The sequence below is a fragment of the Zerene cesonia genome, chromosome 4, assembly GCF_012273895.1.
Source record: "Zerene cesonia ecotype Mississippi chromosome 4, Zerene_cesonia_1.1, whole genome shotgun sequence".
Lineage (NCBI taxonomy): Eukaryota > Metazoa > Arthropoda > Insecta > Lepidoptera > Pieridae > Zerene > Zerene cesonia.
In genome coordinates this window covers 5514106-5533902 of record NC_052105.1, presented here as the reverse complement: position 1 = coordinate 5533902, position 19797 = coordinate 5514106, and the positions used below count along the sequence as shown (strand labels likewise).

The window sequence follows — 19797 nt, the reverse complement described above, 5'->3', positions numbered from 1 at the left end:
ATGCTTCTGCATACATGTATTGTCTACTTATTTTTAAATTTTATTACTGGCAACCCACATTTAGTCATCATTCAAGTCACCACGCGATTCGCGATTGTGATTTTTGGTCTCATTATTTTCCGAACAAATTGAATTATTATAATTTGAAATTTAATCAGAATGTACGGACAACAACCAATTGTAGTTTTGAGTGAGTAAAGTATACGAGATGTTGTAGATTGCTAATATTAAGCTGGATCCATGTTTCAACTTACTATGTAAAATGTTATTTCAGGCCAAAACACAAAACGTGACTCCGGCCGGAAGGTTCAACTCGAGAATATAAACGCTGGAAAGGTTAATATCCTACTGAAACTGTACAAAAAAGTAAATTTTCGTTGTACTAAGTGGTTTTCAGTCATAACTTTAAAGGATTGTTGTTTATTTTAGACAATAGCGGACGTTATACGAACATGCCTTGGTCCACAAGCTATGTTGAAAATGTTGATGGACCCCATGGGTGGGATCGTGATGACCAACGACGGCAATGCTATTCTCAGAGAAATCACAGTGCAACATCCAGCGGCTAAATCTATGATAGAAATCGCCAGAACTCAGGACGAAGAGGTTAGAATTTTTATTTTTCTGTATTTACTTTTCATGTTGTTCATACTGTTACTGTGTTATTTTAACAATTTTTATAATTCGTATTGATATAATTACTTACTTAGTTGTTTTTGTCAAGGTAGTTAATAATTTTATAAAAATGAAAAAAAAATGGAAAAGAATTGGTGACTATTCATTTTTAGGTTGGTGATGGAACTACATCGGTTATAGTGTTAGCCGGTGAAATGTTAGCCGTGGCTGAACAATTCCTAGTACAGAACATTCATCCCACCGTTATCATCCGAGAGTATAGGCAGGCTTTAGAGGATGCCGTGAAACTATTACAAGAGAAGATCTCCATTCCAGTTGATTTAAATGACAGGGAAAAGATTAGAGAAGTGGTAAGTAATATAAAATAGCACTTACCAATTAAATTGGAATACCATTTTTAAAACAACTTGATGCTCAAAAGATGCTCAACCAATATTTGTTTTAGATTCGCTCATGTGTAGGCACAAAATATGTCGGCCGCTGGGCTGACTTGGCTGTGGATATTGCACTGGATGCTGTCAACACTGTCACAATTAATGAGAATGGCAGAGTGGAAGTTGATATTAAAAAGTGAGTTGTTTATTTTGTTTCATTATTTCATTGAATTTAAATGTGATTAGAAATTTATGTTCATGGATTTTTATAACTTTTCTTTATAAAATATTTGCTGCGCCCTGCGATTTTACCTATGTGGTATTCCAGTTGTCCAGCTATCTACCTACCAAAATTCATTGCAATTGGTTCAGTAGTTTTTGAGAGAAAGGCATACATATACATACTCACACATTCATCCTCACAAACTTTGGCATTTATAATAATAGTAGGAACACATTAGAAATAAGAATGGAATATAGCAGTGGTAAATAAGTATGGAGGTGATTAATGCTTGGTCTACTTAATGAGGAGCTTTGAAATAATGGTGTTCTAAAATTATGTTCTCTTTCTTCACTTGGATTATAATTTGGTTTTTTATTTATTTTATAATAATATAATTTGAAATCTCTTTAATCGATTCTTGATTTATAATGTACTTTAGGCAATCTATTCTATCCCACATAGTCAAGATAATTCTCATCTAATTAATGTTTCAGTGCAGTAAAAAGTAACATATGTCACTCATAACTTTTTCATGTTTATTTTTAGGTTTCCATCCAAATCATTTAAAGCAAGACAAACAAACAAACACTATAGCATTTATCTTCATTTATCTTTAAGGTTTAATGATAGATGTGATATTAACCACTTTTAGCATCATCAGAGCACCATAAACCATCAACATTATTATCTATTATCTTTATAAAAACATAATCCTTACAGTTACGCTAAAGTAGAGAAGATTCCCGGCGGCACCGTGGAGGAGTCGCGCGTGCTAAATGGTATCATGATCAACAAAGATGTGACGCACGCCAAAATGAAGAGGTTCATCGAGAACCCTCGCATTATCCTCTTGGATTGCCCCTTGGAGTACAAGAAGGGTGAAAGCCAGACCAACTTCGAGATCGTTGGAGAACAGGTAAAAATATTAAATTATCTTGGTAATCTGTTATATCTAATCGGAATCAATTCTAACACAATGTTCAAGTTCTATCAGAACTGATTCAGGTTGTTTTGAAAAGCTATGTTTAATATTTGTGAATTAAGATAATATCATTTTCAATGTACAGAATTTCCGTAAAATGAATCGTTATCAACGAACTTCGAAACAAGGGATTTATGAGTTTGATTGTTTTTTTTTGTGTTTGATATGTAAATACTTCAATCTTTTTACCGCCATCAAATTGTCAGAACTAGACCAAATTTAAATGGGACCACACGGAGGCACCAGCTTTCAAATAAAACCATTATCACAATCAGGTCAGCCACTCAAAAGTTCTGAGGCTACACATACAAAAAAAATTAAAACCTCATACTTTATTGAACATTAAAAATACAAATATTACAATATACATTTTATTCAAATTCAAAGTCAAAGCCAAAAGTTTAGTGGCTAATAAACTGATATTATAGGAAGATATATATATGTGAAAATTTACATTTTACACAAAAACTATCAGATCAGTATCAAAATTAATTTTATCCCTAGTAATGTGCATCTTCTCTTAAAGTCATACATAGTAAACTACAAGGTGATTTAAAAACCCTATATAATTTTTCAGGACTTCACAAAACTGTTGCAACTAGAAGAGGAGCATGTACAGAGGCAGTGTGCCGATATCATAGCACTCAAGCCTGATGTAGTTTTCACTGAGAAGGGAGTGTCTGACTTGGCTCAGCATTACCTTGTTAAGGCTGGAATCACTGCTATTCGAAGGTAGGTGCTTTCAATGATCTGTATTAGAAGTATGTATAATATATAATAGTCCACATAGTTCACTATAATAAAAATATATACAAAAAAATACATAGGATTCAAAATAATCAGTCACGACGATCGTCTCAACTAGGCCTAGACCTGTGCTAGAGACGACCGACGCCTTCCACTCTAGACCTTGACATTAATGCTAAATTTAGACATTAACAATTACATTATTTAAAAAACAAAATCAGTTATTTAAAAAGATTAGTATAAGCATGCAGTGGGTTTATTTGTGTGTGTGTGTGTGAGTGTGTGTTGTGCGTGCGCGCGTGTGTGTGTGTGTGTGTGTGTGTGTGTGTGTGAGTGAGAGAAAGTGAGTGAGTGAGTGCGTTGTATGTAGCGGTTTATAGTACCTATTCTGTATGTTGGATTAGACTTTTATAAAACTTTCGGCCTCGTTGTAGGAGAAGGTAAGTATAATCCTTTGAGCTTTTTACTTACTCATGAATCACTCTATTTATTAAAAATCATTTGTGTATAACCATTAAAATCCATTGTGTAATTTTAAAGATCTAAATATATATACATATAATTATATAGGGACAGGCGCGTGAAGCGACTTTGCTTTATAATGTGTAGTGATTAAACATTTTATAACTGCAATATTAAACTCTATATCTATCATACTATATTGATTCTCGAATAATGGATGGAATTATTAAGTTATATATTATATATAGGTAAGTTATATATTAAGAAACCCTGCAAATTAAATTTATTAAAAATGTTGGATCAGTTTATATTATACAAATGCAAGAATTCTAAAAGGTATTAATTAATACAATTGCAGATTACGTAAAACAGACAACAACCGTCTGGCGCGCGCGTGCGGCGCCACCATCGTGAACCGCACGGAGGAGCTCAAGGAGAGCGACGTGGGCACCATGGCGGGCCGCTTCGAGGTCAAGAAGATCGGCGATGATTACTTCACCTTCGTCACCGAATGCAAGAACCCCAAGGTGATGAGATCGCGCTGGCTATTTACATGTTTTTGGTGAAATAAATATGTACATGATATACAAAAAGATGACACACATAAATGTTTAGTACAGTTCAAGGATTTATGAAATAAATTACCCCAGCTAAATTTTGTTTTGGGTTTTGAATAAAATAAAATATGTATTTAGTGTTATATATACACATTATCGCATATTGATAGATTAATTTTGAGCTAAATTCTTGCAGAAAGTAAAGGATTTGCAGTAACTATTTTAGTAAAGTTTGCTTTCTCATTAATCGGTCGACCCCGGCTTCGCCCGTGGTACGTATATAGCATATACCCTTCCTCAATAAATGGGCTAGTAGCGAAAGAATTTTTCAAATCGGACCAGTAGTTCCTGAGATTAGTGCGTACAAAACAAACAAACAAATTCTTCGATTATATATCAACGAACATTAATTGTTTGATAATAATTAATATGATAGTATGTTGTAAATATTATTTTTATACTCAATTTAAACGGCATATTAATATCACATTTCATTAAGTAATTTCAGACATTAATCTAACATTGGCATGGTTTTATTTCCAGGCGTGTACAATTCTCCTGCGAGGCGCTTCTAAGGATGTCTTAAATGAGATTGAAAGAAATCTGCAAGACGCTCTTCATGTCGCTAAGAATTTGGTGAGTTGATTATTTAAATCACATTTCCGATATTATCTCTTGACACAAAGTTTTTAACACTAGACAAAAAACTTCCGAGTCTGTCGAGGCGATGCATTTCGTACGAAATCGCTTAGAATTCCTAAAATAGAGAAAAAAAGAAACACTAAAGCAAAACTATTAATCTTAATTCATTTATTTATGTTTTTATCTATAAGATGCAGAATTGCATTTCTGTAAATCACTCATCTAAAATGTAAAATGTAGATTTAAATGAATTAAGAATGCAATTTCAGAGGAATGTGAAATAGACTCTTCAGCTCTATATTATATAGGCATATATTACAGTATGGATTAGTACATCAAACTATTCTACAGTATAGATATTTTACAGTATGGGTACTTTATCAAAGTATACAGGGTGAAATCATTAAGTGTGCACAAGTGAAATAATTATTAAGGAAAATGAACTAATGATTTTATAATTATAAAATGATATAGGTAAAATGAGTAGGTACTATTCCACTTAAAATAATGAAACCAAAACCTTTCTACCATCTCACATTAAATGTGTTTAAATGTATGTATATTATGAGTGTTTAGTGTAATTTTTTTAAATATTTCGCGTTGTATTTTGTCATATTGCTCATTACGTAAAGTACTTTGAACATCACTTTAAAGTTTTTCGATATCTGTAATATTTACAGAATAAGCGCCTGCGCACACTTAATGATTATTACACGCTGTAGATTATAATGTAAGTGGTGTGTGTGTGTGCAACACTTAACGATTACACCTACTGGAGTATAAGTACAAGGAATAATGTAAGCGGTGTGTGTGTGTGTGCAGGTGCTGAACCCGCGGCTGGTGGCGGGCGGCGGCGCGGTGGAGATGGCCGTGTCGCAGGCGCTGGCCGCCAACGCGTCGCACAACACGCCCTACCGCGCCGTCGCGCATGCGCTCGGTACATGCTATTACATATACAATAACTGCAAACAATACATTCACTCACAATTAAGAAAAAAAAGAAGATTATTTTTTAACCAAAGATGAAATATGCAAATAATGCGTTCACTCACAATTAGGAAAAAAAAGAATACTTTTTTAATCACACATAAAATAACTGCAAACAACGCATTCACTTACATTTCGTACAATTTTTAAAACAAAGCTTTAAATCAATAACAAGTTTATCTTAATATATTTATCCCGAACTCTAATAAAAAAATCAATTGTCTTAATAGTATATTGTCAGCACAAATTTTGAATAACTGTATTAAGTTTTTGAATAACTATCGCATTGTTCACCGAAATTAGTGAAAGTTTCATTGAGTGTAAATTATGAAAATAGTTTGACAGAATGAAAAAATTAAACGAAAAAAAAAATTATCGACTTAGTTTATACTAATAAGCTCAGGGAAGTTATTTATTCATTTAGCTTTGATGAATGTAAGTGTAAAAAAATATAAAAAATACCAAAAGCAGATAGGGCTCGTCCGGGATTTGAACCCGGGACCTCTCGCACCCAAAGCGAGAATCATACCCCTAGACCAACGAGCCGATAGAAACGTATATCAAAAATTGTAATCTGTTATGTTTGATGGTATTTCTACATAATTTAAAATAAAAGAATTCTTATTTTTCTTATTGGTAATAAAATTTAAATAAAAAAAAATGGCTTCATAAAAATATGAATCATTGTAATAATGATATTATGTGTTTACAATATTTTACGTTTTTGTTACTACGAAATTTAAAATAAAAACACAATCTTTTTAAATTCTATAATACCCACTAGCTTACACCGCGGCTTCGTTCCCTTTCCATTTATACTAGTAAAATATTCTCGAATCCACTAAAGCAAACATCTCTAAGTTCCGTTTAAACAGTGGCGTAGCTAGGTAACCTAGGGCCCTGGGGCTAATAAAAAAATGGGGCTCACTGCTATCAAAACTGGTAAGGTTTTTTGAAGTAAAATCATTAAATATATAAATACTTTCGGTTCTCACAGCAATTTCCCAGAGAAAGAACTATTTCTTTTTTCAAGATTCTCAAATAAATTTTATATTCAATGTAATATTTTTTTCAATTTAATCATAATTTTGTTTGAAAGAAACCGTGTGATTTTTTATGAATTTTTTTTACATTATTTAAAAAAAAAAACGTCATAGTATCCAAATGTATAGATGATTCCAACCAAACGAGAATCGTTTGACTGCAGTAACGTTTTTTTAACGTACATGATTAAAATCGACTTGCCACCTGTCGTATTTATTTTGAAAATGGGAGAAATTTTCAAAAGTTCGATTGAGATTATCTGGTAAGTATTTGAGGCCCCCCTGAGATTGAGAGTCCCGGGCACTGCCCCGCTTAGCCCCTTGGTAGCTACGCCACTGCGTTCAAATGTTCTCTAGTTATAAGGGATATAACAACATGACTTTCATTTATGCAGCATGTCGCAGATATAATAAAAACCGTGTTATTACAATTTCTGTAGTGATATTGTGATTAAACGATAGATTGGCAATCGATATCATTTCTAAATAATTTTTATAACAGGTTTATATTTTCAATGATAAGCGAAGACTTCCGTCATAATTAAACGTACATTATTTCCATATTAATTAATCGAAAACACAATTTCAAAGAATAGTGGATATATTTGCGTAATAATTTACCGAGACCTAAAACTTAATAATTCAAAAACACGTGTGTTCTTATCGACATATATACTATGTAACTTACATATTAGTTAAACAATAGGATCTCTAGAAACAGAATATTATTCTAAAAACGATATAACTCCACAATCATAAACATTCCATCGCAATTTTCTCACACATATTCAAAAAATCAAAATTCAAAATTGTTTATTTGGAACCAAATGACATAGAGTACTTTCCTTGTAAATTCCAGAGATCATCCCCCGCACGCTCGCGCAGAACTGCGGCGCGAACACGATCCGCACTCTCACAGCTCTGCGCGCCCGTCACGCGGGACAGGCGGGACAGGCGGGACAGGCGAGCACGGCCGGCATCGACGGCGAGACGGGCGAGATCGTGGACATGAGCGCGAAGAAGGTGTGGGAGCCGCTCGCTGTGAAGCTGCAGGTGAGATGTCGCATCTAATAGGCAACACCACGATCCCATATGGACGATAATCGCATGCACTCAAATTAGCAGTTTAAAATTTAGGTCGAATCCCATTATGTCCGACTTTCTAATATCACTGTCACATACACATTTCTGAACATTACAGTCACACATACAAATACGCAAAAGACATCCTAAATGAGATTTGTACATTCGTCACATTACTGGTTTGCTATATTCCGCATCTCATTCACAGTCCCAAACTGAATCTTATCTACTACACACTATATACTGCATTTTTATACACCTAACCTCCATGTAGACATACGTTCATTAAATATATACCTATATTATGCATAAGATTTAAAAAAATCTAATAAATGTATGTTCTTATATACCATACCACAGCGGTGTGGAAAATCCCTGAGCTGCCCATGAACGGTATATAATACAATACAACACAACACAATTCATTTCATCAAAAAAGTGCACCATAGACACCACCCCACCCTAATCTTATTATCCTTCATATAAATTACACCTATAAATAAACCGAATCTGAAAATTGAAGATATACAAAACAACACTAGAATCCCATTTAAATAAATTATAATACCTTTCATACCTTTCATCTGAAACGACAGGTATACAAAACAGCAGTGGAAACGGCAATCCTCCTACTCCGGATCGACGACATCGTGTCTGGCTCCAAGAAGAAGAGCGGACAGGAGCCCGCTGCGCCCGCGCAGCTTGCGGGACAGGAATAGTTTTGTTTTCAACGTCTCGATATTAACCTGTGTAACGCTGTTTTTGTTACTAATTAGAAGGAAATATATGATTTTCGTTCAGCACATACCAGTGAAAACATTACAATAACAATTTGATATAAATTAGAAATAAATATAATTGGTGTATTTTGGTGCTTGAGATATGGCTATTGTATTCGGAGAACATGGTTAATAAATTTATTGAGTATTAATTTAATACCATCAAAATTAATCATTTTTAATTAAAATACACCATTGATATACCCATAACTAAACCTTTACGTAACGTCACATTATAAAATGCAATTAGTACTTTCGCACAAGTTGCTATAAAACTTTTGAATTTCAGCTGTGTTTTAATAAAAACAATGTTATAAAATGAAGTCCCATTTCGCACTACAGGTTAATATTTGAAATATGAACTTTATATAACGCTATAGTTTTATACGCTAGATAACGGATTATTCAAAATAAGTGCTTTGCTTTTTAGTCGCAGTAAGAATTTAAATACTTAAGATTTTTAACTGCACATTGAAATATACTGAAGGCCTTACTAATGAATATAATAAAAAAATACGATACAAAACATATCGAAAAATTTGTTTTATTATTTTTATGGTAAGGCTTATTTTTCATAATTGGTGAAAATAAATATATTTTCTTCGATTTACGAAACCAAAAACTTGTATCTGGAAAAATATTCATAAATTTACATAAAATAATGTTTTAAGAGATTGCTTTTGTCACACAATACCTTTATTTAGCGATGCCTTAGTAGCTGTAACTATAATTAATTTTAATTATATTTAATAACAATTTTTCGTTATTTATAATTTTGTGGTCAGTTTGTTAACACGTGAAGTCGCGTTTATGTTGCAACATGATGTTTCGGATGGAACAATAATAGTATTAAACGATTAAACATTAATTGATGTTTTTTATTTAATTTACCTGTCCAATAAATTTACTGCCATGATTTTTTTTATCTGATTTATTTTTTTATTTGATAGCTTATCAGTTTAAATACTAGAAAAGAGAATAAAGAATCATTGTATTGAATCAATGCAAATATTATTAAATTGAAATAATATTGTAATAATGAGTAACGAATATAGCGAATAGTTTCACATTAAATTATTTATTTCATTGTGATAAAAATATTTAATTAATTTGAATGGGTGATTGATTTATTCAGCTTACAACTTATTATATGACATTGCAATGCATCTGGAGGACATGCAATAAAACATTCCATTATTATAATGCGAGTTAATAAATTAAAATATTACATAAAAGTGATGAGTTTTAGGGAAGTGAGTGAGTGACTACATTGCGTGAATTGATCGCAAGATAGGTGACACGGGAGCGATTTTCCATTGTTCGGCATTGAATTTGAAAACGTGGACACCGTTAGACTGTGCGTTTCCATTGTTGTTTTTCTTATTATTATATTAGTGTTATTTTATACTGTTTCTGGGCTTTAACAAATCAATTAGTAGAGATTTGTTCTAAGTCTTTAATGGGCAAGAATAGCCACATGTATTTGCATTCACAAGTTAGGAAACTATCTGAGGCATGTCGTACCTGTTAACAAACAATTTGGTAAAATTCGTGGAGTAGCTACTACAGTTAGTACACAAACATATAGTCAAAATAATAATTACTAGTTACAGACCGAGGGGTCTGTAACTAGTTATTGAGGATACACGATTTTTTCTTTATTCACTTTTACTTTTAGTAAAAAACTTCTTTTTCTATATTAAATATACTAAGTCAAAAATTAACGAATAATGGAGCTATACCCACATTGTTTGCGAACAAAACGTCCATGGTGCGTGACCGATGATCGGTCCACCACTCGACCACTGCGCTCACCACATTGCTGTGCAGGCCCTGCGAGCTGCCTGACTCTGGATTATGTTCAGGTGAGCTCAATTATCGTTTTAAGAATAAATATTGTGTAATATGCTAAAAAATTTAAATATATTAGATATTTGTTATAAAATACAGGTATTTTAAATTAAACAACTTCTACAATTATAACTAAAATAAAGTAATTAAAATATTGCTAATTTAATTCGAAATGTAATATTGATAACGATGGTTATATAGTTTGATTGTTTGCTTGATGTGAAGTAAATATCATAATTTCACCGCTTCATAATTTACACAAAATAATGTTTCGTTATGTTCCATCAAACATATAATCACACACTAATAATTCAAAAGGAAGATGAAATGTAAGTTATAAAAAAATATTTTACTTACGTGCAAGTTTTGTATAAGGCGCAGTTATTTGCACTTTTTGTAATGCACTCTCTACTTAACTCAGACGGAGAGTTTATTTATGCTTGTAAGTTATTTCTTCGTTTGCAGCAAATATTTTTCTGTATGCAGCTAAAATGTATATGTCGCTTTAGGATTGTTTAAAATCGTAACAATATAATCTAACTAATCCGAGATCGCAACTTGTAGAAAAGTTGCGATCCGTAATTTTTGCTTGTAATTTAAAGCATTATTTTTGTTGCGACTGTTATCTGCAATATGTTTGTTGTTTACAATGTTTCGGTGTAACGATTCAAAATAATTTATTTTATTTGCATTCAATGAGATCTAATTAATAGAGGCTGCGACGTATTTTAATAATTACCTAATTAGCCATGAAAGCTTTATTTGCAGAAAACTTTTTTTATCTCAATTTATATTATACTAACTTAAGATGTTATTATGCATATAAACCTTCCTCTTAAAACACTATCTATTTAAAAAAAAACCCCAACAAAATCCGCTGCGTAATTTTAAAGATTTAAGCATACATAGGGACATAGGGACAGAGAAAGCGACTTTGTTTTATACTATTTAGTGATACAAATTGGAATAATTATGCAATTTGTATTTAGTAAGAATTGTTGAGTTTATTATTAATACTTTTCGCTCCAAAGCAAAAGCTTGATGTTTTAAATGTGAGTTAGTAATGAAATAAAAGGTTTTCATTTCATACATAAATTAAAAAAATAAGAAATAAAAACCGGACAAAAGTCTCGCTAGTATTTCCAATGATTTTTCAAAGAGTCCCCTTTCTTGTCCAATGTGTTTTGTTTCTCTCATCTAGATGAGAGATAAAGCGTTACGTATTCTACTAATTGTACTAAGATTCGGTTATTCAATGACTAACGCTCCGTCTGTGGCGTCGCCCACGAAGGAATATATCCAATCATCATCATCATCATCAGCCCAGATATGTTCCCACTGCTGGGACACAGGCCTCCTATGAGGGTTCAGGCTGTAATCCACCACGCTGGCCAAGTGCGTGTTGGCAGATGTCACATGTCGTCGAACTTTTGATTCTCGGACATGCCGGTTTCCTCACGATGTTTTCCTTCACCGTTTTGAATCAGTGGTTATGTTATCAACATGTGCAGATAAATTGAAAAATGAATTTATTTTCTGCACGCTCCACCCGGTCTCGAACCCCGACTTATCGATTTTGAAGTCCGAGGTTCTCACCACTGAGCCACCACTGTTAATATATCCAATAGTCCCGGGGTTTTCTACTCTCTATCTATATCTATTTTATCCAAATCGTTTAGCGGAATAAAGGGATGCAATTGGGATTATGTATCCGAGAATTTAAAGATGCTTGAAATGATATTGAGTCGCATGTATAAGATCACATTAAAAAGGAAGAAATATCTACTATCTATCTAAAAGTAACAATCGCTGTATTTAGGCAATCGATATAACTTATCAATACCATATTAGTCATATGTATTGAGTGTAGTTAAATAAACTTTCAATAGGTCTATGAACTGGGTCAATCGCCTACGTCTAGTCGTATTAACAATAGATTACAACGATAACGGTGGTGAATAGATTTCATGAATGAACCGATCGTAGTTCAGGTGATATGGGGCGTAACTAGTTGCTTCTATGGGTCATTGAAGTGTGGGAAAATTCGTTTGAATATTTGTTTAATATGAATTATGAAGATACTTTTATTTCTTAATAATGATCCTTGTTTATCCATCTTACCACTTTACCTTTGGTTTTATTGCGATACTGCTCTTAAATGTATTTAAAATATTTAAATTTAGTGTTTTGTAATTGTTTAACAATATAGAATGAGTAATAATTACAATTTCAATAAATTTTCAACAGTAATATTACTGTATAGCTTTATATTATCTATGGTAATAGTTACGAGCGCAAGTTTCTGAGGTTGTTAGAATAATTGTTGTGATTTTACACAAAATGTGAACTGATCAGATGATTATTTCAAACGCATGTTAACCTAAAGACCGAAAACTTAGTTTAATTTTATCCGTTGCTATAATATTTTTTAAATATTTCTGTGTGTGTATTAGTTAAAAGACAAAATAATTGGCTTCATAAATTTTGAATAAATTTATTTTCAATATTTTACAGTTTTTAAACTCGAACAATTTTAGTAGGAATTTTTCATTTTAAATTGAAAGTTATTCACGATACACAGACAAGTATATAGTTACTTTATGTGTGAGAAATAATACCTCAGTATTCCAATTTCTATAACAACAGTATATAAAATAAGCAAAGGTCATAGCAGTTGAGTTGATTTGTGCAAATAAAATAATTTAGACAGACTTCATGGCCAACGGTTCGTGTCCACGCTTCCGTTTTATTTCATCACATCCGCCCCTCATTTCTATTTTACGACATGAATTTTTATTTACTCATTTAAATGTAATTAATCCATTTAAATTAACTATAAAATGGACCATCGTGAATCTTCATACTATGATATTAACTTTATGTTTTCAATATGTTGGGAAGTAACAGCCACAAAATAAAAAAATATGATTATCTTGTTTAGTAATAAACGCAAAAAGTTTAAAAGACTAAAAGTTACTCATAAGAATTCGTTCACTTAAAATGAGCTTTCTTAAATTAATTTATACACACAACTCTAGATCAAGGTAATTTTATTATTATCATACAAAACCAAATATTATACATTAAATTCTCGTACCAATCCTCCTCCTCTTCCGAAACGGCTCGACCGATTCTTATGAAATTTTGTGTGCATATTAGGTATATGTCTGAGAATCGGCCAACATATATTTTTCATACGCCTAAATGATAAGGGTCAGCTAGTTATGACATGTATTTTCGTATGTAGTTATATGATTTTTTAGTAAAGTTCTGAATACATTGATTGAGTCTCACAATTTTTTAATTTGATTGCTAATCTGTTAAACAACTTTACTCTTTAAAAGAGCATGATTTGCGTTTTAGCATAATTGGTGTCAGTTTATTTTGTGATATTAAATTATATTTCGTAGAATTTATTTAGCTGTATGTTTGATTGTGGTAAATACAACTTTCTCAACAAAAATACTACAATATAAATTAAAAATTTCAACTTAACATTTTTTTTTCATTTCAGTTTTGTGCGACAAAATGAAGAGAACGCTAGTATTGGCTTCGGTGATTTTGCACGTGGTGCTATCGTTTGATCTTCCGCAGGCTGATCACACTGAGAGCACGGTAAAATAAATTGAATAACTTCTATGATAAAATAAGTAAACGTTAACGTATTCAATTCGGAAATAAATAGAGAACTGACATTAATTCATTGTTGATGAAGAATTGGAGACGTTTCATTTATTTTTTTTGCTTATCGCGTTTTATATTTCATTATATGTATAACAAATCCTTGTAAAAATTTTCTATTTTTTAGTTTCGAAAATAATTTATCACTCTACAGCCTACTGCGTAATTTAATATTCACTAGTAACTATATATATATATATATATATATATATATATATATATATATATATATATATATATATATATATATATATATAGTTTGAATTGAGAATTAGGTACTGTTATTTATAATTGCCTTTCGCCAACGTCCATACCACGTTGAATACACCGGTTCTCGTCCGATCACCGAAGTTAAGCAACGTCGGGCGCGGTCAGTACTTGGATGGGTGACCGCCTGGGAACACCGCGTGATGTTGGCTTTTTGTTTATTTTTAATTATGATCAACTTCTATATTGAGACGGTGTGAGGTTCTCTATTTACCTGTTTTTTATGATAATAATATAGCGAGGATTTTTATACTTTTGAAACTAAAATACATATCAAGTTAAATGGTCAGAGCCATCAGACATCGCGCAATAGTTTTATTTCAACGTTATCTATACGTTCATCCTAATATTAAACTAAGTAAACGCACAGACAGCCATCTATTGATGGTATGTGATGACATTTATCTAAAGACCGTACGTATTCCATTCATTAATTTTATTAGTATTGCCGCCAACGTCCATACCACGTTGAATACACCGGTTCTCGTCCGATCACCGAAGTTAAGCAACGTCGGGCGCGGTCAGTACTTGGATGGGTGACCGCCTGGGAACACCGCGTGATGTTGGCTTTTTTGCTGCTTATTGGATAAAAAAAATAATTTTATTTGATATGTCATTACTTTCAGACTTTCAACTACAGTGAAGACTTCATTGTGTACTTTCTACCGACTGCAAATATTAATCTTCATCAAATCAAATATAATACTAAATTGTATGAAAATGTTCATAATTCCATTTTTTTAGAAATTACTTATCCGGATCAACATTTATATCACTATGTTTTTTATTATATTCTATTGAATATAACACTTATTTAAAATCAATATATAAATTGAGATTCAAAGCTAATTGCAACCTTGTTGCAGCCAAATCGCCAACAAGCCAACAATGTTACAATAAGATATGGTTCCTTAATCTAAGCATTCTGTACACAAAAGTATTAATTTTTGTTTTAGTTAAATTTTATGTAGGTACCGCAAGATCTTTTTGTGTGACTCAGAATAAATTCGTTAGAATTAAGTTCATGTTAGTTTACCAAATATAATTGTGTCTACTATACTGAATGCTACTTTTGTGACGTGCTATTTTTGTGTGGGCATTTACAATATTTTGTTTATAGATGAAGGATAACATAATGATTTTTTTCGTTTACAATGTCGCCAACGTCCATACCACGTTGAATACACCGGTTCTCGTCCGATCACCGAAGCTAAGCAACGTCGGGCGCGGTCAGTACTTAGATGGGTGACCGCTTGGGAACACCGCGTGATGTTGGCTTTTTGCTGCTAAATTTATATTTATTTAACGTTTAGGTACCATATTAAGTAATAATATACACTGTAGATAAATATGCCTTTAAATATTTTTTTTTTATTTCAGATCAGTGAAGATTCAGTGAGAGGTCGACGTGATGTCATTGAAGAGGAAAAATACTATAACATTCGAGCTGAAAGCAGAAGAGATGTAAACCAACAACCTTGGTTGCCGGGGCCTTTACCGCCAGAAGACCCCACTACCAAGATATCCATCACCAATAATTCGCCAGAACCATTGTTCTACCAGACGACAGAAACCATTACCGATAAACCAACAGGACGAGGCGCAAGAGCATCCAACGAGAACTGGGTAAAACTTCCATTCCCAAACCAAAATGATGTACAGCGGGACGTCCTCACACCGCCCAAGCCATCTGGTGACGTCATCAGCTCTCGCATGCCTCGAGTCAACTTTGTTACACAAAACAAAGCGTTAGAAGCTTCCGAATCGAGAAATGATAAAGAGTCCATTCAAAGAGCAACACGCACCGATAATTTAAGGACCGAGTTCGTCCGTCCGGACGAAGACAGCGCGCAGTACAAGCCGGTGTATCCCAGGCAGGCCGTTTATTACCCGGAAGACAACAGGCGGCCATATTACAATGATCGATATTACGCTTCTGACGATTTATACAGGCGAGACCCATACTATGATTTATACGATAGAAAGCCGTATTATTCAGGCTACGGCCCGCGGGTCGATAGATACGATGACACGTATGACAATTACATACCGAGAAAACCTAAAAGGATCATTTACTACGCGCATTTACCTGAAGTTGTTCGCACGCCGCCGAGCGTCGATCTGAGATACCGGTATTCAGTGGACCCGTACCGACGTTTCGACGACGATTACAGCACGAGAACCGGTCGATACGACTACAGATTTAGAAATAGATATCCCTACGCTCCGTTGAGAAAGGACGATCGGAGATTTGGCTACAGGGATTTAGCGGGCGCGGGTACTGCGACTAAAGATAAAAAAGTTGACGAAAAAGTCACTCCTACTCCAGTTTTACCACAAAAGGAAGATAAATATAAAGCGAACGCTAGCATAAACGCAAATAGAAATAATATAAACAGTCACCAGTATCATGATACCGGAGATTCGTTTAATGATCAACTTTCTCACAAAGCCTTTAAGGATTCCATGAGGTCAGACAACAGCTACCTTAGATTCGAGGACCCCTTATTCCATGGAGCAAGAGAGGATTCGTATCAGAGAAAATATTAACTACACAACAATCACATGGAATAAATCGGATTAATTTCATTTTACAGTACTAATCGTTGTCAATTTAAGCCCAGTTAACAGCTGGCACTACAAGTAATTTATCCCAAATAAATGTAATAAGGAATGGTTGTTTTAATTATTCCGAGAGAAGAGTTCGCGACAAATTGTACAAGTAATAAATCGAGCGTTTAAATTAAAATACGGGAGGGTGAAGATGAATTTCATTAAGAATTAATTAATGTCATTCTTGGGCCGTTTTGTTTTTCCGGGCGAATAAAAAACATCTGTCGGGATGTACGAGCAGCGACGCGTTTTCTTGAGGTAATTAAGCAATAAATTTTGTGGCTGGCAACATCGCGAGGTGGGGGCCAATTACGTTGCGCATTTAAGAAAATGAATGTTCAACACTTGAATATGGGGGCTTATTCTGGTTGCGTGCTCGGAAAATCTCCAAGATATTATGATATATGACTAGATACAACCTAAACTAAAATATAACAGATAATAGAAACATTATTTGTCTTTAATAATTAGTTTATGAGTTAAATAAAAAGCAAATTATGTTTTTATTGAAAATGTACTTATTAAAACTTCAGAAATTTATGAGTTACGTTGTACTTAAAAGCGGTTTAATTACTATATAATTGTAGGAAACATACATATATAATTTTTATTAAAATGAAATTGTGTTTTCAAAGTCCTATCAAAGACGAGGCATCATCTCTCTCAGAATACGTCCGCAAAGGGTCTTCAAAACCAGCTTGACTAATTACAATGGTGGCTTAGAAAAAATCCTACGACATGACAGCTTGTAATCAAAGGAATAGATTTGGTGTTTTTTCTGCTTTTTAAACGTTAGGGCCAGAAGCGTTCTCGGATTAATGCGACCGCGATAAATTACATGCAATTAGACAGGACTTGGGGTCTTGTCGGGGATTATATTAATGTTTGTCTGTTAGTTTTAAGTACTGCACTGATGTTATTGAAAAAATAAATACTTATTCTGTAAGTGAGCTTGCCATTAACTAAATAGTATATAAATATGCTGTATAAAACTTACAGATGATATTGTAATAAGTTAAATTGTGTAGTTCATTATGTGTTTTATTTAAATTGTCTTGTTACATAAAATTACTTTAATAGCACCATATACTCATACAAAATACCAACGTGGATGTAACTTCGTTAACTGAAAGCTTTAACTTCGAGTGCACTAACACAAAATAGGAAAATATATTTTATGTACTCAGGTACGTACACACAGAGATAAATATTTTGTAAATAAAGATACATTTAGAATTTCGCAAACCTTGCATTGATTTGTAAAGTGCAAAAATCATTCAAACATCTGTCACGAACGAAATACAGACTTACAAAAAAGTACCTACCAACTCGAAATAACTGAAATACAACAATTTTACAATCCGATCGTCTAGACACATCTTAACAGAAGCAGAAGTATCAATAGAAGCAGACAGGATTATCGTAATAAATAATTGGCTAGATATCTCCTCATAATAAAATCATGCTCGCTAGTCGCTACACGAAAGGGTTGTGACAGATGTACCCGCGGGCAAGTACCGCATTACATAATTTAGCAAACAGAGGCCATGTCTTCGGGCTAAATTCATTACGCGACCGTCTTACTAGCTAGACAGTACCGACAGCAGCAACTAAACACAAATGATATTTGGAAATATCTTATGTATTAGAACAAATTTTTTTTAATTCAGCCTCTTTAAATTTTTAGGAAAGAGTAGTTTGTTATTGACTGGTTCTCTTTATATTCTAGAGTTTTCTCTTTATTTATTATTAGATTACTTTGAGTTTTCAAATATGAAACGATCACTCCGGTTTTTCATTATTTTTTCTAGGTGTATTTAATTATCGCAGTTTTATAGAGCAGTTTTATTATTAATTGCTTAATATACTAACGGTACTTTTACTCTACATCTAATACTGGCCAAAACTGTTTAGTTAATTGGGAAGGTTATTTGATAAAGGGTTATTTCGTGGTATCTATTATTGTAAAAATATAGTCCCCTAAATATATATTTAACACTCAATAATAATATAGGGTACAGGGTTTCTTAATATTGAAATTTTTGATTTGTTATAATTATTAAAATGTTTTTCCTTAATTCAAATTCATTAAATACTACAAACACAACATACAAACAAAAATAACGAATTAATTTATATTATAGTTCATCTGAATGCATGTAGCTTATTATTGTTATTAAAACTAATCGTAAAATCAATCGTAATCAGTATATCGTATTGGTTTTAATCGTTTCAGTTTTTGGGAGTACCGAGGATAAATGTTGCTTGTCGCTAAACCTAACCTTAAAATATGATCGCAACATTTTTTTTTTAAATTTTGTTTGCTATTTTCTAATAAAAAGTCTTTATAGCATTAAAAACTTACATAACTTAGCATAACATACAACGATAATATAATGGGCGTGCACTTATTTGCGATTTCTTCCAGGCAGCCCAAAAGGAAAAACATAAATTGAACAGTCAGTCTGTTTATTATAAGTAGTAAATAGATTATAAACATAAACTTTTGAAAAAGTTGGAACTATTGTCAGGTACATGTCGAATATAGGTGTCTTATTTTGCTAAATTAATAAGCAACACCCATATAGTATCACATTATTTGTCATGCGATACCCGCAGTGCGACATACGACATTAAAACTATTAACATGTCAATAACAATTTAGCGAATTGCCTCTTTGTTGTTAGAGATATGAGTCCCGAAAGGGGTGCTTGTAGGGTTGTCACATGTGAGATATATTCAATTACTCATAGTGAGCTGTGTGGCGTGGTCTATCCTACTGATATTCCCTGATATTATGATTAACGAAGGTATATTTACTTTCATCAATTGTACGTTATTAAGATACCAGTATGTTCATACGAACACTA

At 32.8% G+C, this 19797-nt stretch overlaps 2 protein-coding genes and 4 non-coding genes across 6 annotated transcripts; 5 read left to right on the top strand and 1 right to left on the bottom strand.

Annotated features, from left to right (window-relative positions):
- The first annotated feature begins 159 nt into the window (after positions 1–159).
- LOC119839586 (T-complex protein 1 subunit gamma) lies at positions 160–9383 on the top strand. The gene is made up of 12 exons (XM_038365948.1): positions 160–190; positions 275–336; positions 430–606; positions 789–986; positions 1082–1206; positions 1954–2149; positions 2793–2947; positions 3783–3951; positions 4525–4617; positions 5446–5560; positions 7513–7706; positions 8333–9383. Exons 1-12 carry the CDS (start codon positions 160–162, stop codon positions 8453–8455), a joined length of 1638 nt encoding a protein of 545 aa, XP_038221876.1. The 3' UTR covers positions 8456–9383.
- On the bottom strand, positions 6085–6156 carry Trnap-ugg. The gene has a single exon. It is a non-coding gene; the product is annotated as a tRNA-Pro (tRNA).
- A 939-nt stretch (positions 9384–10322) lies between the features above and the next one.
- Positions 10323–16988, top strand: LOC119839728. Its single transcript, XM_038366163.1, has 3 exons — positions 10323–10380; positions 13881–13981; positions 15695–16988. Exons 2-3 carry the CDS (start codon positions 13895–13897, stop codon positions 16862–16864), a joined length of 1257 nt encoding a protein of 418 aa, XP_038222091.1. The 5' UTR covers positions 10323–10380; positions 13881–13894; the 3' UTR covers positions 16865–16988.
- On the top strand, positions 14348–14466 carry LOC119839835. The gene has a single exon (XR_005288294.1). It is a non-coding gene; the product is annotated as a 5S ribosomal RNA (ribosomal RNA).
- LOC119839834 lies at positions 14765–14883 on the top strand. The gene has a single exon (XR_005288293.1). It is a non-coding gene; the product is annotated as a 5S ribosomal RNA (ribosomal RNA).
- On the top strand, positions 15474–15592 carry LOC119839829. Its single transcript, XR_005288288.1, has one exon. It is a non-coding gene; the product is annotated as a 5S ribosomal RNA (ribosomal RNA).
- Positions 16989–19797: the final 2809 nt, after the last annotated feature.